The sequence below is a fragment of the Rhea pennata genome, chromosome 8 (assembly GCF_028389875.1).
Source record: "Rhea pennata isolate bPtePen1 chromosome 8, bPtePen1.pri, whole genome shotgun sequence".
Lineage (NCBI taxonomy): Eukaryota > Metazoa > Chordata > Aves > Rheiformes > Rheidae > Rhea > Rhea pennata.
Genome location: NC_084670.1, coordinates 33,352,927 through 33,377,090, shown reverse-complemented (window position 1 = coordinate 33,377,090; position 24,164 = coordinate 33,352,927). Strand labels below are relative to the sequence as shown.

The following is a 24,164-nucleotide window of genomic DNA, read 5'->3' as shown; positions in this document are numbered from 1 at the left end:
AATAGTGAGTGAGTTCAGTCAAAAACGCTGTGGAATTAACTGCTTGACCTCATTTGGAAAACTGGTGCAAGTACACTACAAAGATATCTTTCCAGCCTCCTGGAGGGGACAGAATTGATTGCATGGGCTCAGTACAGCTCTGTGCACATTGGCTCAATACCTATCATTTATAAATATACTTTTATGTATGAACTTTTCATAAATTCATGGTTGCAACTACATTTGTTCGAGGATAGACAGGAATACATCTGTAACAAACCTGCTTTTTTGCATATAAATATATATATATATATATATATATATACACACACACACATATGCATATATATGTATATAAATGTATGTATGTGTGTTCATGCATATATATACCTATATACACACACACACGCCTCTTCATCACTTGGTATTTTATTACGGTTTGGAACTACTTTTCTTCAACAGTTGGTCAAAATCTGAGGCATTTTACATTTAATTAAAATTCCGTAAACAGTTTTGACATTAAAAATATAGAAATCTGCCAGAAAATCTCACCATAAACTCTGAGATCAATATCTCTCTGACTCTCGCCTGCAGCATTCACTGCAACACACGTGTATTTTCCTGTGTCGCTGATCTGAACACTAGTCAATGCCAGGATGCGGCCCCCAGAGAGAACCTGCAGTAGGAGCAGGACACAGTCAGAATACATGCTTCAATTTAAAACAGAGAACTATGTTTTATTTCAAAGCCAAATATTTGTTTTCCCTTTGCTTAGCAGCATCTCTCTTTTCTCTACACTTTTCCTCGCACTCAACTGTTGTCTTTTGACCAAGATCTTGCAAAAATAGAAGTCTGACTTTATGCAAGTCCATAGGGAACTGTTTGAATTTAAAAGATTTGGTCCTTCTTTTCCCTCTTATCAATTTAAAATCTTCTATTACACCTTCTGTCTGTGCCTCTGTGCCCAGAGTTATCCCTATATTACATAAAACTCTCCCTCCTACTCTTCAGATCTTAAAATTAACTTTCAGAAAACAATCATGCCCTCTCCTTTTAACTCAGAAATATCTCCTTATATCAGGGTTGGTCTGGGGGTTTTTTGTCTTGAAAAACATTGCTGTTGAGATAGTCAAGAAATGTGTTGTGGCATGTGTTTTTTTGTTGTTGTTGTTTTTTCTTTTCTTTTTTTTTTTTTTTGGTTATCAATGCCATAAATCCGCATCAAATAATTCTCTACATGTCTTAAACATACTTTTTGTTTGTTAGTTGTGTTTGTTATGATGGAAACCCATGAGACTAACAGGTTCACCTCACCTATGTCACTGAAAGTAGCTACAGTGCAAATCTTTTGACATTGCTTCTCTAGCATTACTCAATCTTAAGCTGTAAGGATGTCTTCAGGATCAAAATATGGTCCAACTTCCTCTTCTTGCAAATAAGTGAAAAATTTGCTGAGGCAAACTCTTGCTCAATAGGAAATCAGTTGAAAATACCAACTTATTTCAAAATATTCACAGTGAGTGCACTTCACACGGTAATTACTGGAGCTCAACTTGCACTACTCTTCTACAGCAGAATGTCCTATAAGCTTACTCCAAGCCCTTTAACTTACTCCCTTTCCATTAAACTGCACTGGTTTTAAATACTCACGTCAAAATAGGAAAGCACTCAGACAGCAAGATTTGAACACAGTACCTGGAGTCCATCAGTAAAGCTGGAAACGGGGCTACCATCTTTTAGCCACGTCAAAATAGGTGCCGGGATACCTCTTGCTTCACATTCCAGCCTCACCAGATTGTTAACTACCACTGCTACCATGTCACTGCTGCCAGAGATGGATGGTGGCACTGGGGAACAAAAAAAAAAAAAAAACAGAGAGAGAGAAAGAAATAACATAAACAAATATGAAAGGCCTATTTAAGAATATTAATCACAATGAAATTAAGTGAGATGCTAACTTCTGGACATTGTTTCTCTTCCTGCATGGCAATACACCATTGGAAAGATTTCTTACGTTACCACTACTGATCTCCTGTCATTTGACTGCTCTGTGCTGAGTCCTGCTCTCTACTTATACAAGGTAACTTCAGTGAAACCACTGTGAGCTAGGTAAGCGAGACCGGGCCTACAGTCCACTGGGCGACTGCAAAACCCAGGAACCATAACATAAAACCTGAAAATATTCCCTGAAATCTCTATAATATTTCCTTTAGATCTTGTGAAAGGCATTAACAGTAGTGGGGTTTAAAGAAAAAAAAATTATCGTGTAAACTGAATAAAGCAAATATATGCACAGAGTAATAAATTGGCCTGCAAAGCATGTGTGAACATTTACCAGATTAGCCTGTACAGTATCTGCCTGTCTCATAATAAAAATCCTCTTAATGGAACATCTCAAAATGCTTACTGTAGGTAAATGAGCTAGCAAATTTTGCTGGGCTACAGTGAAAAGGGATACAGGAACGTGCCTAATATTTTTATGTGTTTCTTTTGTTCATCCTATGCTCCCTTTATTTTGTTTTTTCTTGAATAAACAAGTGTGAGCGTAGCGCTGACACAGGTTTGCAGAAAAAAAAGCTTCAAATCAAAAGGCTGCTTTGCACATACATTCAACATTTGCATCTTAATGCAGAAGTGCTAAAAAGGGAGATGTTTCCCTTGGCAGCAGAACCAAAACAATACTGTTTGCTCTATAACCTACAATTTATAACTTAATAATAGAGCTTTCTTTTCAGTATCAATCACAAAACTTAATACTGAAATCACTCCTACAGAAAGGAGAGAACAGTACGATTTACTTATACCTCTCCTAGACGGGAAAAAGTGTATACAAATTATTTATTGAAAATCTGATGTATTAATAAAGTCACCAATTTTTAACAACTGTAATTCAAACTAGCTGTTCTTCGATAAATTCGAGTAACAGCAGAAACGGTAAGAAGAAAAACTAGCGTGATTTTTAATCTTTCCACATACATACAGACACTCTCCTCATTTCATTTCAATAGCTTCCATTGTTCTTAAACGTCTGGAAAAAATTATAGTGGTGAAAAAGAAGTACAAAAAAAAAAAAAAAACTTAGTACAATGAAAACATGTGAATATGCTAAACTGGAACTCAACCTGCTTCCTTTAAATTGAGCTGCAATTCCATGTACTGTTAAGTCAGGAGTATCAAGTATTGTTTTTGCTAAACAACTAATGCAAAAATGATCTGATAATTTCTGTCATGGATACTGTATACACAGTGCTCTATTAACAACATAAGTTGTTGCATACAACCAGCAATGGACCATGAGAAACACTGATTTACAAAACTGACTGCCATATAAAAATCTAGAGCAGATTTTTCAGTAAACATAGCATAGCTTTCTGTGGTTGAACAGGTTGATATCCGCAACACACGAGAGTCTCCTCTCCTTTCAAAGATCATTCTTGCTTCCATTATTAACAGAAAAAAGCAACTTTTCTCAAACTTATAAGCACCAAATAAATTGGATGATAAACTTTTTCCTGTGTAAATCCAAAACATAATCCTTTAAGCCCTGTGCGATACAAATTGAATTAGGCAGGTACACGGGGACACGTTTCAGTTGCCCTTGATGCAATCAGTATTGGCTGCCACTGCAGACAATCTGTTTTGCAGAGGCAAACAAATCTTACATGCCTGGTCTAAGCAACTAAAGCACAGAGTATTAACTCCCTAGAGAACTCTGGACATATCTGTTGAAATTTTGTCCCCCATAAAGACACATGCATATGCTTAGGAGTTCCTTTCATTCATTTCAATTTAATTTTACCAGAATAATGACATTGGCTGTAAAAGTTTGCTGAAATTAATGACTGGGTTGGGTCAATGGCATCTGGCCACCTCTCGAGCCATCAGTTTTTCCGAAGATGGTCACTAACCCCAAGGAAATACGCTGCCCAACTCATTATTTGCTAATTAACCTTAATAGGAACAATAGACTGTGTGTGCATCTCAGCTGGGGACACTGCCAAATTTGGGCTGTAGATTTGCATGGAAGACTCTCCCTGAAAACCCGCTGCAGGCACAGGCACATATCAAAGATAAGAATTTGGATTAGGGGCTGATAAAAAACCCAGAGAAATCAGCAGGAAGGTTGCACTTTGGCTCTTGATCAGGTGTCTCATGTCTGCAACCACCCACATCTCCACTTCATCTTATTAGACAAAGTACATTTTTCTTTAGAATTCCTAGATTATGAAAGAATACTTGGTTTGTTCCCTTTCTTTATTTGCGGTAGGCTTCAAAGTCATCAAAGCAAAACAGAGCAGTTCCAAGTCCTTTCAAACTGCTGAAGCCACAATGTAAGTATCTTTTCGACAAATCTGGTGTCTCTAAACACCTTTTTCATAAATCTGGTGCCTCTGCTCATTCATCCAGGACTTGACTGCCTTTACCTCCTGTTTCAAACCATGTATTCCAATGTTGGTTAATAACAGAAGAGTAAACTTTCTCCCTCTGACCCCTGCCACATCTCTTTCAGTACGGTGGTATGATGAATGATGGAGAGTCTGTGCACATAACAAAACTTACCATGAACCTGAAGACTATAAAACAACTCAGCTGTGCCCGCTGTGTTGACAGCCACACACTTATAAATGCCAGTGTCAGCGATCTGAGCGCCCTCAATCTGCAGAATCTGCCCTCTGTTCAGGAAAGTGGCACTTGCAGCACTGGTGAGGGGACGGTTGTCCTTGTACCATGTGATAGCTGCATAATGAAACAAGAGGAGGAAAAATTGCCAAAATCATTCCCATAATAACCAGCTAATACTGAGACTAAATAAGCTTCAAACTTTCCATCTGAATTTTCAGGCACATCTAACCAGCATTTACAAACCAATATAAATATTAATTATAATTAATAACAATAAAAAGTAACAATAAAATGAGGAAATCAGTAATATTCGTGCAAAACACTGCTACACCTACACAATTCAGGATCAACCTTAACACCATCATCTACGTGTACAATATATCATATGAAAAGAATGTTATCACCTTAATAAATTGTAATACAGAGCATACTCATAGGGATTTACTCATCTATTATCAAGCTCAACAGCAACTGTTTAAAAAGTACACAATAATCAGATATATACCAATTTTTCACCTTTTATACGAAAGTATTGCTACATTAAACCAAACCATTTGTGGAAGTTTACAGAATCAAAACGTTTGCAACCTAAACAGAACTCAATTGGAATGCTGGAAAACTGAAAACAACCGGAAAACTGTTATTATTCTGAAAGAAAATTTCATAGAAACTTAGTAATCAACAAAAACTAAGGCCTTCTTTGCATCTCAGCCAAAAGATGGCACCCTCGTCAGCAGAGTCCCTAACTAATGTTTCGCTGGCATCAGCTCAACATTCAGTTAGATGAAACTGCTACAGACTGAACTGTTTTCCCACAATACACGGCCTTTCTGGGAAAGGCTCCATTCAAGAAGCAATCCAGTCTGACTGATTAACAAGACTGCAAGCAAGCTTCTGTATTTTTCAGCAAGATGTTGCAGTTGCTATTGCTTTTCTCATCTGATGCTATATACTGACATCAGTATGTGGCATCACATCATAAATAGAAGAGGTGACGTTCATTTTTACCATTTAAATTAAATAAATTCAAACATTTTAGTTGTTTATTCAAAAACAATTGCCAAGTTGGAGAAAAAATGACATGAAAAACAGGGCAAAATGGATAAAAATCCTTTTTTTTTTTTTTTAAAAAAGTATTTTACACATACTTTCAACAATTTCAAATATTATTTTACACAGGTCCAAATGATATCAGTACTTTGCTGAAAATCAATTCTTAAAGGGTAGAGATGTTGAACCAGGGTAGTTATCTGAACTTCCTTCTGAAAATGGTGCTATTAATAGCACAGGAATAAAATCTTGTACTAGATACAAGCTACTAGGTATAACCTGCTAGATATATATATAGAGAGATATATTATATAGATATAGAGTATCTTTCGTGATTTACCATACAGTAAATAACACAGAAACAATCATTGTCATATTAATATTTTTACATCCTACTAGAAGAAGGTAGGAATGCATACTGGACAAAGGAAATAAATCTTTTCTCTGCATATCTAAAAAAAATTAACTATAAAGAAACACCTAATCCAAAAATCCTAGCACTGAAAGAATTCAGCAAGGCAGTAACTAAAATCCAGATTGTTTTAGAGCTATCTTTCTTAACAGGAGCCAAACTACTTTGGCTTTTACGTGGCTAAATGTCCACCATTTCTAGGAGAAACTTGTCAAAAAAAAAGAAAAAGCCCTCAAATCAAATAAGCAACCCTCCCCCCCCACCCCCCGAAAGGTTATAAGTTAATAAAATGCAAAGAAAATAAAATGCAAACAGGTATATAAGGCCTGCTTTACAAAGCGTAGAATATAAAGAGGACCCACAAAGACATAAGCGTAATTATCTGGGCATGCCACCTAAAGCACTGTATACATATATACACACCCACACCCACACCCCCCTTTCTCATTTTCATGTGCAAGGGACCCAGACCAAACAAAGCCAGTTTTAGACAAGGTCCAAGATACAGCACCGTTTGACAGGCACACTCAGTGCACAAGGTTTTGCAAGTCTGCCCTGATCTATACAGTATTGACCTGACAGAGTGAAAAGAGCAGATGTGTTTTATCATTCTTTAATAGACGGCTATTACTGCCTGTGGACAGAGCAGTGTTTTAGACCTAAGGGAATAGTTTATCCTTGTGCTTTTTCATTCATCTGAACAGAAATACGGGGGGCAGGATTACTGAATTCCCCAATACTTATTCCACATCACTTTATATACATTGACATTTCCCATTGTACATACTGTTTAACAGTTTCTAGCTGGTTTACTAATAAATTAAATACTAATAAATTAAATCCAGGTTCAGAATATCCATTATTTTCAAAAGACATACAAAAGTGAAAACTTGTTATCAGACTTGCTGCATGTTCTCCAAGGTGCATGTACATACCTGGCAGAGGGTTCCCAGATGCTCTGCACTCGAGATGGATTGGATTATTCACCACTACAGTTTCATTTAACATTTTCCCTGCATCTTCCAGATTGGGTGGTTCTGGGTAAAGAAAAAAGCACTAGGTTTTAAATAATTCAGCCGCCCAGCTGGCAGAACATCCATTCAAAGTAATCTGCCCTCTGAGAAAATCTGGGCAATCAATTGCAAAATTGATTCAACTAACTGTTCGATAACTGAGGAAATTCTCAGGAAGTTTGTCTTTGGAAGTTGGCTGTTCTCGAATTATATAGCCTCATTAGCGTTTAGAGGAAAAAAACACAGGGCTTTTTTCCAGGAACAATAGCACTTAAAAACAAACTTTAAAATGTTTCACAGCACAGAACAACATTTTTTATAATATAGCAAGCTTATCTCATTTGAGCTGGCTATATTAAACTTAACACAGAACAGGGCTTTAGAAAGCAAGATACTGTACCTTATTAATCTCTATAAATTTGCAACATGACAGAAACATCAGATTATAATCCTCTGAACAAGGAGACCAAGAGCCAAAGAAATAACTTGCGAGCATGGGGCTCTGACGCTAAAATTAATTATGATGAAGTTATAGCGTAAGAAAAGCGAGGATTCTCTTTCCAGGCCTCACAGAGGGAGACAATGCAATCTTTCTTCATTTTAATTTAACATTTTCCAGTTACTGACTCTGTTTGAGTCAATACAATCATCATAAGAATTTTGCCACAATCCATTCCTACACCTATGGCGTCCTTCGAAGGTTGGGTCACACCAAGAATGCACAATACTTCCCAATCACTTTTACAGCAAATACATGTAAATCGTGGTCAGAGCTTTTACCAAATACGCAAACAAACAACTTCTGAAGTCCCCCTGATTCCTTTTGCATTGTTTTTAGCTGGAAAATACAATTCCTTTTAAAGAGTCTGAAAGATCCCCTCATAAGAGAATGCTCCCTTCTCAGAAAAGTCATTCCTGTAAAATTTGCCCAACACAAACCCATAGGGAACACTGTTTTCCCCACAAGGCTTGGATCAAATTGGTAATACCAGTAGTGGTACATCATGTCCTGATTCAGAAACAAGATGCAGTTCTGAGCGTCTTGGTGGTTTAGCGGAAACATGTTTGGCTTCTTGGCATATGTCTGAATAAAAAAGTTAACTAGAAATTTTTTTGAGGGGGCCCTTGGTACCACATTAAAGAGGCCAAATCCCAGGAAACGCAGCTTTTGTCTTGACGTCTTACTCAAGCAGTGAGACAATGAAAAAAAAAGGGGGGGAAGACTGAAGTGTGGAAATAACAACAATTCCAGAAATTAACATGGCTTTTTCAAAGACAAAAAGAGAAAAAAGGAACAAAGATATAAAAAAGCTGCCTTAAAACAGCCATGTTTAGCTTCTAATTAGAGGCAGAAATATCATTACCATGCACATGAAGCCGAATGTGTTGCTGGGCTTCTCCTGCAGCATTTGTTGCCACACAAGTGTATCGGCCAGCATCTTCGAGCAGGGCCTTGACAACTTGTAGAATACGGCCTGAAGACTCCAGCTGTACCAAAAAAGAGAGCAGGGAACCCACTTTACGCCGTGATCCAGGCGGAATGGCCAATGGTAATGGCACAGCAGACCTTTATGCTGGATACAGCCAGTCTCATCTTTCTTCTAACCCGTGGCTAATATTCATGCAAGAGGTGTCCCAACATTTCAGTGTTCCTGGGACATCGGGAACATTAGCTCTACAGCTGTCAGGTGACCTAAATGGCAGAGGGACAGGCAAGCAAGGCAAAAAGGATGTTGCATGCAGAGAGAGCTGCTGCTGGGCAAGACATCAAAAACTGCTCCAGCCTGAAGTAAATCAAAGCCATTACAATCACCCTTCTCATTGACACATGTTGACATCGGAAAAGGGCTGTTCCTTGAAAGCCAGAACCTCACAGTGAGAAGTAAATGTATAGGAGTGTGCTACAAAGGTAGTGCTTATAGAAAAACATATCTAATCCCACCTCACAGTGACAAGGGTAGAGCCACCTCATAACTGGCAGATGACAATACCTTGAAGATTAAGGTACAACTGAAAGGAACTGATGCTTAATTTACAGTCATGGACTGTTCTGGTATGGAGATGTCTAATGGGATTCAGTCTACTAAATGCTATTCAATCTAGGATATCATCCTGTCCAGGCAAAAAGCCCACCACTCTCCAGGATGGATCTTAAGCATTATATCACAGTACGAAGGAACCAAAGAAAAAGAAGCACTAATGTGTGCAGCTTCTTGTAACCATTTTTCATCTTTTGAACCTCATAAAACAGTTCTGCTTACTCTTATACTTCCTCTGGCTGTGTTTACTGGTTGACCATCTTTTAACCAAGTTATGGAAGGGCTGGGAATGCCATGGGCTATGCATTGCAAGGTCACAGGCTTGTATATCACAACAGCTCTCTCTGAGAGCCCAGTTGATTTGATGGTTGGAGGAACTGCAAGAAGTACCACAACAAAAATAAAGTATCATTGGAAGATGTATATTTAAATATATAATAGTAATATATCACAGACAAGAAGAAATCTATTTCTAATCTACTCTCATCTCCAATCTTTCACCCCACTAATAAGAATAAACATTTTCAGAAAACTTGAGCACTGTCTTGCTAGCAGTTTAAAATAAAGGCAGTCTACTGCTCTTTTCCTCCCTTGAGTAACTTACCATGCACAGTAACGTCAAATTCCCTTTCATGTTCTCCTGCCTTATTTGCAGCCACACATTTATAGCGGCCAGTGTCTGACACCTGAGCTTGAGAGATGAGAAGTTTGTGCCCATTTAACAAGATCTTTTGTCCAGCTCCCTCTTCAACTCGCTGGCCATCCTTCAACCACCTACCAAAAAGAGTGCACAATCTCAGATTTCCATTACCGTAAGATCAAAGACAGTCCTAAAGCATGCACATTTTTGTTTAACAGTATGTCTTAGTAACTATATTTTTATTTCTAGGAACATTTGGACATGTCTGCTGGTATTCTGCTTTTCTGAGTGCCACATTCTGAACTCAGTTACCTGGGAAAAGTAATACAGGGAAACAGGCACTAAAGAAAAAGCGAGAAAGGTGACAGACTGCTGGGAGGCAGTGGTGGGAACAAATGTCTCCAAAAAAAGGCAGAGAGATGCCTCCAAAATAAAAACAATCACTGCTGGCAGATGAAAAGTGTATGGTTGCACCAGTAAGGGAAGAGGAGCTTCATTATTTCTTGTTTTCTGTTCTAATCCCCAGGTCACATATATTGCACAACAGGCCAAACAAAATGGTGAAATCCTGATCCTGTGATGCACGTGCCTGCTGCTGCCTTCACTGGAGCCAGAATTTCATCCTCCACCTATCAACTATCACTAAATAGCAAGGACAGTGTATAAAGATTACTTTCAAGTCCATCTAATCAACCAGTGGATTTTTTTCTTTTTAACTGAAATACCAATCCCCTTACATGACAGTTGGTGTGGGTGTCCCAGTTGCTGAACAATCCAACTCTAAAGGGCTATGGAGAATCACAATGTAGTCCAAGAGCTCACCTCCGCCTTCCACAAATGGTGGGACTATAGGAGAGAAAAAAAAACAGGAACAGAAATGTTTAAGCATCAGAAATGGCATAAAAACCTAACATGAATAATAATGTTTCAAAACACCTTGACACCTATCTCACTCTGGGGCAGGGACAAATTTGCATGCAACATGCAGGATACGCCAGATGATATTTTTTGAGTTCAGCTCTCTCTCATAATTCCTGTTTTTTTTTTTTTTTTTTTTTTCTTCATTTGTTTGGGGTTGGTTTTTTAACAAGATTCTGTCTGAATCCACCATGAAAGGTGCTAGGTGGGCAATTTCCTTTTAGTCCCCTCTCTCAGCAGAGGGAGCCAAAGTGCAGAGGACCCGCGTGCCTTCATAGGTCCTTTCCGCTTTGTCCCATCCTCTTGAAGGAATAGGTGGAAGCACTGCCATACAACTCCTCCCAACTGCTTCTCTTGACTAGCAGGACCAAAGAGGTACGTTTGGAGCAGCAGAACGTGCACTCCGTACGTGCATGCAATGCAAAGCATGCAATAGCTTGCAGTGTTCTCCTTCAGGAGAGCAGTTCAAAGCTTAGAAAAGTCTAGACAGTAAAAATCACATCTTTAAAGGCCTTAAATCAACCCTCCCATGTCAGGGTAATTTCTTTGATGATAGAACATTTGCACAATGCAGTTAGAGACAGACAGAAAAGACTACTGAGATTCAGATTGCAGTAAAGAATTCAATCAAAAATGAGGGAGAAATCTTTTCTAGAGAAAGGTTCACAGAATCACAGAATCAGTAAGGTTGGAAGAGATCTCTGGAGATCATCAAGTCCAAACCCCCTGCTCAGGCAGGGTCACCTAAAGCACATTAGGTAGGATCGCATCCAGGCGGGTTTTGAGTATCTCCAGAGAAGGAGACTCCACAACCTCTCTGGGCAAGAGACCAGAGTTAACTTCCTCCATTCTCATTTGGAACAGGGGAAAATACCAGATTGTTTGTGATTGTTGCAGATGTACACAGGTATATGTTTGTGTAGTCACTATCGCCTTCAGAAAATCAAAAACTGAAAACACATTATTGTACTCACCTATAATGACACTCACTACAGTAGGCAGTAAAATAAGAACACACAAATATGTGTGTGATGATGTTGGTTTGACTTCAAAATTTGACAATTCAAATTTACTCCCCTAAAGCAACTCACTCAGTTATCTTTTTTTCAACCAATTCCTTTCACATCTATGATTTTTTTCTATTAAGACATATTAGAAAAATTTTCAAGGTCCCTGAGAATATTTACTCCTTCACGCATGAAAATTCTTCAAGAGTTAACCTGAAAGTAAGAGCCTTTAAGCCTGTAACCCTTGACAGAAAAAGTGTTCAGTGCCCAGGTTTAACTAAATACGTGGCTTGACTAACTGTTAGAACGATACGAACAAAAATAGAAACACATTTTATTAGATTTATGTGAATCTGGTAACTTAGTAGTTCTGTTGCTTCACACACCTAAGACTTCAAGTTCATACTTCATTTCTTGTTCTCCAGCTATGCTTGTAGCCACACACAAATACAGGCCCCTGTCAGCCTCGACAGCGTTCAGAATCTCCAGCTTCTTCCCAGCAGACCAAAGGCGGAGGCTGGCGCTTGCTTTCACCGGCACGCCATCCTTTAACCAGGTAAGCAGAGGCGCGGGGTTACCCTCAGCTTTACATTCTAACACCACCGAATTGCCAGCAACCACCTGCCTGTTCTGCACCGTGTCAGCATCACCCTCAATAACTGGAGGAACTGTAGGAAAGAAAAAAAAAATATTGCAAGTAATTAATTCTGTAGCCAGAAATCGTATTAAGAGCAAATAGGTTAGCTCCTCCCAACCCATTTTTGCTCTACATGCCATTATGTCATGCACAATTTCATGTGAGAATGTGCTGCCAGGGCAAGTCAAGATAAAGGGAAAACAGAATTCAAATGCTGTAGGTGACTACTGACCAGTGCTAGAAAACAGAGGTTCTGCAGGGTTTTCAGATGGGAAAAATATATCTGAAGGTGCTAAAACATAACACTTGAGACCCCACTCACAGAGATTACTTCAGGTAAAAGTTGCTTAGCATGTGCACGTGTGAAAAAGAGAAGGGAGAGGAAAAGAGGAGAAAACAGTTCTTTTGGAGAAGGAATATTTCTATACTTCATTAAAATACGGTATCAAGAAGCCATGAGCTTCTTGAGCATCGCCTCAAAAATAAAGCACACAATGTAAAGCTCTTTCTACACTGTTTGCTAATGCAGGCCAGTTTTTAAAGGCAGCCATTCACTGTTGTTCAGGCCTTAACAGGCCTGCAAAGCCTGATTACATTGCCAAGGCAGAAAAGTCTTCAGTAAACACTTCTTGAAAGATGGCAAATAATCAAACTCAATGAACTCTCACTTACCGTAGACATCCACTTCATAAATTTTTTCAGCAGCTCCCACAGCATTGGTGACACGGCAAGTGTACTTTGCAGAATCGGAAACTTGTGCTCGAGGTATCTGCAGAAATTGCCCTCTGTCCACATACAAAACTTGGGGACTGGAAATAATTGGGTGTCCATCTTTGTACCAGGTAATGGTAGGAACAGGGATTCCCTTGGTTTCACATTCCAGATTTATAAGATTGTTAAGAAGAGCTGATACCTCTGTGGTAGTATTTCCTCCTTTAATGCTAGGAGGGACTATTTCAAAAGACAAAACAAAAGCATTAAAGCCTTAATATACAAGTCTGTGCAGTTTTAAAGGGATTAAACATTAGAATGTTTAAGAACAGAAGATTTTTGCTTGATCAGACTTCCACACCATTTTTGTTTTATTTTGTTTGTTATATGGTGTCTGTACAACTCTCTAGAGCATACTGAGAGAGGAAAGTATCACGAGAATATGTCATAAAAGTTATCTAAGAAATAATTGCCACAGGAAAGCAGTGCTGCCCCGCTAGAGATACCTGGAAACATTTTACCTTCTAGTATTACAACGTGTTAGGCCAACTAGGCCTCCAATGCTTCCTGGAATGCATCTCTGCCTCTTCTCTATCTCTGACGAGTAACGAAGGAGCAGTCCCCACATGCCTTAGAAATTGCACCAAGAAACTAGGCACAGTCACCTGCTATTTAAAATACAAAATGCATCCAAGAGCCTCTTGACTGGACTGGGAACTGCTGGATACTCAAAACTTCTGAAGATGAAGTCACTTACTTTGAGACTAAATACCAGCTTAGCAGTCTAGCTTTATACTCTTATTTTTGAAACTTCTGGCTCACAGTCATTTCCCTTGCTCACTAAGCAGCAGTGCTCCGATTTTTTTTCTAGCAAACAAGCTTTCGTGTAAATCAGCCAATATAAAGAGTTCATAAATCTCTGTAGAAGTAATAAAAACACAGTGCAATTGGCAACAACTAAATTTACAGCCGCTGAAAGTACCAGACACATCTGGCAGACACATTAATTCCTCTACTGCCAAACATGCACAGTATATCCTAGCCTTCCACCGACTTCCATAAAATGTTCGTTGAAAATGTCAACACAGAAATAGAAAGCAAAGTGTCAGTGCAGGGATCTATACCTATGAGATAGCTCTTGCAGATTACCAACATATGCTGAATTATTTTCCTAATTAAATAATTTGTGTGTAAAAATATGTGAAAGTATAAAATATGCTGAAATTTTCCCAGTTAGATGCAAATGCATGTCTCTATGAACAAATGCTTTCATCCACAGAGATGGGGACCAGTTTTAACTTGCTGTTCTGGGAAAATATGAAAGCCAAAAGTAGAACTAAAGAGCAAAAACAAGTATGAACAAGAGCGAATTAGCATCCACCTTCCTCACTGATTCTCCGGGCTTCTGTTTGTCTGGCTATTTAAAAGTGATGAGATATTTCATTCTACTATCACCAATTCATATCTCCTTTCTCAAGAGTCTGGTATGATCTCAGTATTTTTTGAATTTCCATTGTGCTTTCTCATTCCTCTAATCTCCACACAACTCTGATGACCTGAGATACCTCACAGCATTATCTTTGTTCCCGATGGAAAGAGGCTTCACTGTGAGTGGTGTCTGGGCATATTTAGGTGTACATGGTTGCTTCATGCTTCAGAGATGTCCCAGACGAGAGGTATCATTTGGCACAAGTTAACAGCCATCAGATCCAAAGGCAAAAAAACTTCAGGATCAAATCCATGCGAAATGAGGCTTCATTAGCTTGAGTGCTCATGGATTCAAATTCCCACAGTTCACACTCTGGACCCAGGGCTCTTATCTCACCTACAGATTTCTGCTCTTGTTTCCCCCTTACTTCTGCTAGCCCTGTGTGCTCATAGTTTTCACATTTGACTGGGCCTTTGCACACTGTCTTCCAAACTGCAAAACTCTTCTCTCCTTTAAAAGTCCCCCTGCAAGAGCTTCTTCCTTCTTTCATGAATCTTCCTCCTTCTTTTAATCTTCTCCCTAAGCTCTTCATTTACCTTATACTTATCTACACTAATCACAGTTGTCTGTGCTCAACATGTCAGTTGTAAGATTCTGTTGCTTGTAAAAACATAGAAAGTAAGCTTAGCATGCTGTAAACTTTGCCAAAAATAATAATGTTAATGTAATTACCCATGCTCATGCTTCCTCTTTTGCTGTAAATGTCCTTGATATACATTACTTTAAGCAAGTAGACACACCATAGTACCTTCAAATCATTTGGAATGTTCTTTTTTCAAAGGTGGTTTGGGTCTGATTCTGATTGGTTTTGCACTGGTTTAAGTCTATTAACTTGAACTTATTCCTGACTGAATTTACTCCTAACACTAGGTTAAAGGAAAATAAGACCATGATGATATTGAAATAGACCTCTTTTAATTCATTTCCCCTTCTCTAAAACAGATCAACAGAATGAAGCCAACTTGATAATAAAATAATTCACTTGAAACCAATTAATAACAAAATCTGAGAAGGCCTTCGAAGCTTTTTAGGCTTTCAGTAATTACAAACCAATAAAAACAAATACACAAAGCCACTTAAATGCCAAGCTTGCAAAGATTCAAACTACATCCATGCTTAATGTGATACACACAGATACTCAAAATATCACCACATTGACAGATCAGCTAAGGTCTACACACAAATTTTGCAAGTCTTAATTCATATTCATCTGAGCACCCCTATTCAAAGAATAAACCTATTTTAACGGGCAAAACAAAAAAAGATATTCTAGGATCAGGCATTCTATAAACTTACCATGGATGATCAGCTTGACCTCCTTAACTTGTTTGCCAGCACTGTTGGTGGCACTGCACTGATAGTGACCTTTGTCAATCCTTCGAGCACTCTTTATGTGCAAAACTTGACCTTTGTCCAGAAGCTCAACATTGGGATCGCCCAAGAACAAGGGCCTGGAATAGAGATTATTTCACTTCATGGAACTCTGACTCCCTCCTTTCAACATTGATTTAAACTGACAATAATAACAAAGGGTACTTAAATGGCAGTAATTGTATTAAAGAGTATCATTTAGCACTAGAACAATGCTATTCATTCGAAGAACTACACTAAGGTGACAAGCTATTAGAATCCATTATTCCCTAATTCCAGAAGAAACTAAAAACCAAAGTTATTTGACTAAGGTCACCCAGGACGCCAGTGGCAGAGTCACAGTCCTACCTTTACTCTCAGTTCTCTTTTTTAATTACTAAGCCATGACAGTCCTTTGTTAACAACAAAATGTCTGCATTTACTAGATAACAGTGTCGAAGTCTCAACACCAAAGAATAAGCAATTGTCACATCAGGATATCTGGGTGTACTAGCCAATATCTATACTGAACTGCATTACTAAACACCAATGCTATTTTTAAAGTATTTACAGTCCATTCTATTTCTCAGCTAATATTTAAGCTGCCAAAATTCTTTTCTTTGTATGCTTTCCTGGAAGATGAGATGAAGAATTGAAACATGCATGCTAAAAATGTTTTAAAATCTTTATATATCTTTATATAAAGAACTGTACAAGGCACTAGCAAGAAAAATATTTGACATGGGTACCGTCTACCAGTGAAAAAAAAATCATGTCAGCAAAGCAACTGTATTTTAACTAAATATAAAATAATCTAGATGGAAAGAACTCAAAAAATGGTTATGTGTTTGTCTTGGTTCAAACACTGTCTAGTTTCAAATACTGTAAATCTACTCTGTAAGCGTCCATGTGAGTAATGTGACAGCTCACTGAGAAAAGCAGGATGCTAATTTTTGACCAAAGCACCCTACCATGTCACACTACCACAGATTTGGTTTGGTGACGATAACTTAACATTGAGAGTGGTTGCAAGAAGAGCTTGCTAAAACAATGCATCTGTTTATTCTCTGTTGTAAAGGAGGAATAACCAAGACACAGACCACAAGCAACAACAAAATACTTACTTGCCATCTTTGAACCAGTGAACGTCAGGAAAGGGGAAGCCTTTGGCTCTACACTCCAGACTGATTTCCTGGTTGAGGATGACTGCAATTTCACTGGAGGTAGCAGCACCTATTATACTTGGTGGTACTTTAAAAAGACAAACGTTACAGGAAGAACTGGAATTTATAGAGGGAAGATATGTTATGAAACAGGAAGAAAAGGAGTAGAGGAGCAACTTCAATTTTCACTGTGAAGTCCTGCTAGCCCAAAACCTCATTTCTACTGTGACAAGCACTTTCACACTAGTGCTGGTCAACTAGTGCAGAAGCAGATTCCTTCTAGCTTCCCATCTATGTTAGTATCATACTCTCAAAATACAAAACAAAGCATCAAAGACTCAAGTCTAGAAATGAAAACCAACATTTTGTCTCTGTTATTATCAGAATGGCAAACTTTAGGTTCTTAAGAGCCATCATGAAGAGTGCTACAACAACCAATGTTCAATGGGTAGCATAAGGAAGAATCTAGCTATATTAAGTCGAAACATAATGGTGTCTTAAATAGCAATTATTTTTCAGATCATCCTCTCAAAAACAAAAACAGAAAACACCAGACAGTACTAACCTAATACATCTATGTTAAATAGTTTCTCAGAACTTCCTGCTACGTTTATGGCTTTGCATGAATATTGTCCAGCATCATCAGCAGCAGCTCTAAGGAGCTTCAGTATCTTCCCATTGTGCAAAATCTGGAGAGTACTGCTTTCCACAACCTTGAAAAAACCCAAGAGATTAGACTTATGTGATTCAAGTTACATTAGCCAAATATCACAGCTGGATTTTTATAAGAAAATGGTAGTTTTACTCTAAGGGTAATCCATTTTCCTTTTCAGTCACAGCGCTAATCTGCTCAAAAACTTCTGAAAGGTATCTACTATGACTTGTAGCTCAGCATACAATACAGAGTGAGAAAACTGTAAATTATTTGTCCATCAGCAACAGTCAGTCAATCTGGTGCATAAAATGTCTCTCCTCATCTTAAAGTATCAGTTATCAGCTACAAGTAGAAGCACAGAAACCCAGAACAGTTCTAAGAAACTGAAGTATGTGAGTTCTTGTTTCTCTATCTATATTACAAAGAAAATACTGTTATTGCTCCCTCTGCAAATGTTCTGGCATCTACAATACCGGGAGATTGTTAAGGTTAATTCCTGGAAGAATCTTGAAAGAAGAGTTTACCTCCAACTTACTAAACAACTGTATTAATAGATCGGCCAAATTTAGCTAGCTTTCTGTGTGGGTGTTCTCACTGCAGTTTAAATGTACATTAAGGCATATATTTACTTTAAACGAGCTCTCACGCCAAACACTCAAAAGTGAAGTTAATACATAATAGTTAATAAATACTGGAATTGTTGAAGACTGTATTACTTCATTAGGTTAATTTTACATACCTGGATATCTTCTTTATACCAGGAAATGATTGGGAAGGGGTTACCAGATACTTCACACAAGAGACTTACAGGATGCTGAACAACTACAGATGTATTTGTCACTGTTTCTTGATCTCTAATTTCAGGGGGAACTGCAAGAAAGTTTGAAGTAATCTGTGATGTCTGTTGTCCCAGTGATTTCCCACTTCTTCCTTCCCTCCCAAAGGACCTCTGTCATTTAATTTCCCTGCTTTATTTCATCTACCCTCAATGTTTCTTCTTCACTCTAGACGTACCTCTCCCCTTTCTCACCCTTAAAGAACAGACTCTTCTATTGCCCAGTAACAAATTCAGAGAAAACTACCTGAAACACAATCATCAACAACATTTTAAAGGAGTAATTTATAATCTCACATTATCTGCTTATTATATCAGATTCCAGAGGGTCATTCTTCATTTCTCGAAGATCTGTCTATTATTTCTCCCACTATGACTGCATGGAAAATGGGCTTATGTGGTGGATGAGAAAGTTCAAACCCCACTGACAAGCCCTGCTGGCACACGACAGAATTCCTGTTGTTCTCTTTTAAAGAGATAATACTGCTTGGATATCAGAACTAACCACCACAGGAAGTGAACAAAGCTAGAGTAAAAGCAAACTGTTGGAAACAAAATGTACCACCTCAAAACATATCTTACAGCCACCTGCAGATTTTCTATTTTGCAATTAGGGATAGGGAAGAAGAGTATCAGGAGCAAGTGTTCTCCTACTCTGTGCTCCATTCTGTGAGCCATAACTTCTCTCATTCTTTTATTTGAAATGTGGATCTATCATCCAGTCTTTAACTTCTACAGTGCAAAAGCCTTCATTGCTATTTGTGTCAAAGTCATCAACTACAGCTCTTTGTTTGAGCAAAACAAAAATGTCTGCATACAGCGCAAAGCTACTGTGAATAGAAATAATAGAAGTTATACAGAGGATAACAGAAATGCAAGTACTCGGATTAGTTTTCATAGTGCAACTGCTCACAGAAGATCTGGGGCATGCGATTTCCATCAATAAAAGAGAAGATGCTCTTCCGAGAACAATTCTCCATTAGTTCTATTTATTATTTACCATGAACTTTCAGGTTATACTTTCTTTCTGTGCTTCCAGCTTCATTTACTGCCATACAGGTATACTCTCCATTATCAGAAGGTGTAACAGAAGCTATGATCAGCAGTGTCCCATCCTCCAGAATTGAAATCCCTGGTTCACTGCCTGTCAGCTCTCTTCCATTACGCAGCCATTTGATGACAGGTTTTGGAATCCCTAAGAAGAAAAAGGTGAAACTTCAAGAAATTCTTTGCTTAGCTCAGAATAAGCAGAATTCAAATAACTCCCACTACTTGCTACAACTCTTAGTGGTAAGGACAATCCATGCAAAGGCAAAGGGCCTTCAAATACACAGAAAGTCCCTACTGTTATAGCATCAAACCAACATTAAAAACCTTAGTCCTAAACATTTTAATGCTCTTGGTGGCTAACAATGACTTTTCACAGAACTTCCACATACAGTGGTTATTTAAATCACTATTAATTTTAGTTTTTAGCATAAACTATGCTTGCAAAAAACTGCATACTGTACATTTTTACCATGACAAACAGTACAAATAAACTTAGCAATTATCAATGGTCAATAAAAAAAATGTATGTATATATACTTTTGTCACTGAAAGCAGTAATAATGTTGCACACCTTTTGCTGGACAAGGGAACGCAACACGTTGATTTGCCACTCTTTCTTGAAATGGGCTACTGTATGGAGGGTTGAGATCAGCTATAGTAGGAGGTTCTGAAAGAAAATTGAATTAATTGCCCACTGCTCCTAAATATAAAAATATAATCTAGCAATTCCTATCTTACTAGTCTCTCTCAGTCATATAGGTCAGATTCCAATAACTATAAATTAAGCTGTAGAAAGACTTTGAAAATTTTACTCAGATTGGTTTTAAGAGCTGCTGTATTTATTTTGAAGGCAGACATAGTGTCTGCTGACTGGGACTATAGGAAGAATCTTATTTATAACTAAGTGAAGTTAGTGGAAGCTCTTTGTTGTTTATAATGGGTGATTCTCAGCACCTCTAACCCCAAGGAATCAGAATATTGGCTTTAGACTATCAATAAAAAGAAATAATTCACAAGAAGTCAGCTCACATCAGTCAGTTGAGCAAGTCACTAGTCACATTTATATTTAAATAGGCACGTTGACCACTGTTGTCCAGTTACCATTTTAAGGTAATATTAACTGACCTCGCTCCTCTTTCAGCTCATACAAAATTCCATTTCCACTTAAAGTGATACTAGGCTCTGAGGTTCAGAGACATACTCTGAAAACTTCTGACATCTGAACACAAGGAGACAATGTTTTTCATCTTAATTGCCTAGTACAAAAGCAAATCATAAGCACCTTTAAGACTCTATAAAAAAGTAATATATTTTGGGTTTCCTCTTCTTACTTCTGCAAACTCTCCAAAGTCTCTTTGCCTATTCTAATTTTCCTTAATTAATATCAGAATGCAGCATCTAAAACACACACAGATTTGGATTTTGTACCATGTAACAGTTAAAACAGCAAATATTGTCCTCTAAAACATACAGCAGACAGCACCAGCATGAAATTATACTTAGTCATGGCATGAGGCAAGATTACTGGCCTAGTTTAAATACCTTGAACTTGCAGCGTTATCTCTGACGTGTCGCTGCCTGCTACGTTACTAGCGACACATTTGTAGATTCCAGCATCGGGAAGCTGGACTTTGCTGATGCTTAGCACTCCATCCGGGCTGTGGATAAACTGGCCACCATCCATCAGCATGGTACTTCTGCCTTTGAACCACGTGATTGTTGGAGGAGGGATGCCCTGAGCACTGCAGGGTATGTCAACTCTGTGGCCAACGTGTACTTTCATAACCCGAGGGCCACGCTGTATCTTTGGAGGAACTAAATAAGAGAAACAAGTCCACAATAAGGCAAAGAAAACAACGTGCAAAATCACTCTTGGGGGAAATACTTGTCCATTTTTGTTATTTTAGGAAATGTCCTTCTTATTCAAGGAAACTGAATTTCCTGAAGTGACCGAGGAAGCAGAAGTGCATTTTCCCTACAGATTGGAAGTACAATACCTTATTGCTTAACTTGGATAGGCTAAGTTTCAAATTCTACTGTATTACCTCCCTAGAAATAGCATATTCTTATTCTACTAGCATATCCAAAGAGCTATGGGTACAGACTGTTCACAACACACATCAATTCAAAAGCTTTTATGATAAAGTTAACTACATTTTCCCTTTGACATTTTAATTTCCTTCCCCTTAATCCATCATCTTTGTATGCTTCCAAACACAAGTTCAGATAAGAAGATAAAATATGGCTAGAAGGGGGGGCTACGCTAATCCCAAAGCATAATACAAATCTAACGTAACTCTTTTGCCACAATGTTTTTATTTCTAGGGATCACTGATAATAAAAAGACTTATAAAGAATGTCTGAAACAATAACAAGTGCCATTTTTCCAGACTCTCTGCTAACATACAAGTATAGATAAACAAAGAGGTGCACTGATACTGGATCTCTCTATACACAGAGCTAGACAGTAGTCTGTTACAGCCATAGTAATTGAATTAGCATAGTCTGAAGTTTTCAGAGCTGCTTGGGGCAGGCGTTCCAACGTGGCACATTCATGGGATGCGATCCATTTCAAAGCCATATGTTGGCAATGGGCACTGGCTTCCTCAAATTCTACACAAGCCACAGGAGAACCATCTCCATGTGCAGCTGCTACCGATCAGCTTCATCTGGGCTGTACCAAGCCATGGCTCCTGCACCTGCTCTCCTCTGTGCCATAGCACAAGCAGGAAGTACTTATCTCAGGGCCTGTGTTTTTGTCTCCCATGGAAGACAGGTGAGCAGGAATAAACAGGAGAGCACAGAATTAATGATATGTGACATTGAACTGAGGAGACTATGGTTGGGGCCTCAGCGTAGGGAGAGCAGGAAAGAGACAAGAGGGTAAGAGTGTGATGATCTATGGCAAAAGGTGAGCGAAGTGGACACGGGTTCTAGCTTGAGCAAGCAAGATTACACACGTTCACTGAGCGGCAGGTAGGGCGGGCACAAGGACAGGCTGCCGGTCTGAGCAGAGAAAGTGCTTTAAGAAGTTTTGTTTTGTAGTAGTGGTTTGCATAGGTGGGTAGAGAATCTACAGGCATGTAACTCAGCACAAAGACAGGAGCAAGTGCCCATCCACAGGTGATAATGCAGCACATTGGTTTCACACCACCACCACTTGCAGTGTAAAAGAAAATTTGGGACATTCCGTGTCAATAGAGTTTGGATATCTAAATCCCATCAGATCAGTGGGAACTCAACATCTGTGAGCCTTAGCTAACTTTACTAATCTCAGCATTTGTTGGAAGACTTAACTGATGAGAAACTCTTACACAGCAAACTCCCAAGGGCATTAGAACAACAGTTTTCAGCTCTTAAAACTCCTGTGGCTGACTTAGAAAGAACTGAATGTCAGGTAGTGCTGTTATTTCCCTCATGATTCTAAGCAACATTAAAGGAAGATACATAGAATCAACACACACACATGCATGCGGTATTTCCTTTTCAAACAAGCAGTGACAAAATTTGCATATGAAGATAATATGACTGGAAAGAATATGGGTCAATAGCATTAAAATGTACATAAGAAAAAACGTTCTGCATGAAAAGATGCTAAATTCCAAGTGGAGCCTTGCAGATGATTATCCTAGTTAAAACTTACCATGTACGTTTAGCTTCACTGACTGAGTCACATTCCCCGCAATATTTGTGGCTACGCAGATATACATTCCACTGTCTGAAACTTGTGTTTCACTGATCTTCATTGACCCCGAGGGCAGGAAAGTGTGTCTGGAAAAATAAGCAGCAGATATACTGTATAAATATTTATTGAAAGCGGAATGATCTGTACTTACATATTACTAATGATTGCCATGAACTAAAATAACACTGTTCTACACAGTACATTTCATTGTGCTTTGTTACTAAACTATGACTTAAACTTACTTTTTTTTTCTCTTTACTGAACCACTTCATTCAGAACATGGAGCAAATATCAAAAATTTAAGATCTACATAACAAAATTTGGTTCTAGCTACTTACAGGGCATGTTAAAACCTGTCTCAATTCTAGAGAAGAACAAGGAAAAAAAATCAAGTACATATGGAGCCCTTTAACCTCTACTCATAAATTTATGCTCATCTCAGGTCATCAGTATAAGCAAGTTGCTGCAAAGTTTTATTCTATATCACCCTGTCAAAGGAAAGATGATGTGATAATTAATGAAGGAATAGAAGCTTTTCTGAAGGCTATTCTGATTGAAAACTACCAGCTCTGCTGTTACTAGAATTTGTCACCGTTTACCACTGAATAGTTAACTGTATAGCAATGATTTTTATTACAGTTCTGGTCATAGGCTTGCAACGTTTAAAGATACACTCTTGGCCAGCTAAGCCAAACTCTTCTTAAACAGAAGACAAAAGAAATAGAGAAAAGGAAAAAAAAAATAGGCACGGACACCTATGATTGGTTTGACAACTGGAAACTCAAGTCTTGCACTTAAGGTTATATTCAGTTTAGACAAAGTTGGTGGGAATTGGTGATATCACCTGTCTTCCTTTCTCTGGCACATTCTAATCAGGAGGATGTCTGCACATTTGGTATGAACGGCAA

General features: G+C 38.3%; 1 protein-coding gene across 1 annotated transcript in view; it reads right to left on the bottom strand.

Moving 5' to 3' along the window:
* Positions 1-24,164, bottom strand: part of HMCN1 (hemicentin 1) — a 185,266-nt gene that overhangs the window by 77,255 nt on the left and 83,847 nt on the right. Inside the window, exons 23-40 of the mRNA XM_062581699.1 lie at positions 23,215-23,342; positions 21,114-21,386; positions 20,143-20,238; positions 19,522-19,716; positions 18,426-18,556; positions 17,597-17,744; positions 16,993-17,119; positions 15,815-15,969; positions 12,991-13,269; positions 12,068-12,349; positions 10,494-10,602; positions 9,721-9,890; positions 9,339-9,493; positions 8,442-8,565; positions 7,000-7,101; positions 4,540-4,716; positions 1,675-1,826; positions 532-655 (exon numbers count right to left, since the gene is read on the bottom strand). Of these exons, the coding sequence (XP_062437683.1) occupies positions 532-655; positions 1,675-1,826; positions 4,540-4,716; positions 7,000-7,101; positions 8,442-8,565; positions 9,339-9,493; positions 9,721-9,890; positions 10,494-10,602; positions 12,068-12,349; positions 12,991-13,269; positions 15,815-15,969; positions 16,993-17,119; positions 17,597-17,744; positions 18,426-18,556; positions 19,522-19,716; positions 20,143-20,238; positions 21,114-21,386; positions 23,215-23,342 (2,927 nt within the window). The remainder of the gene's footprint in view (positions 1-531; positions 656-1,674; positions 1,827-4,539; positions 4,717-6,999; positions 7,102-8,441; positions 8,566-9,338; positions 9,494-9,720; positions 9,891-10,493; positions 10,603-12,067; positions 12,350-12,990; positions 13,270-15,814; positions 15,970-16,992; positions 17,120-17,596; positions 17,745-18,425; positions 18,557-19,521; positions 19,717-20,142; positions 20,239-21,113; positions 21,387-23,214; positions 23,343-24,164) is intronic.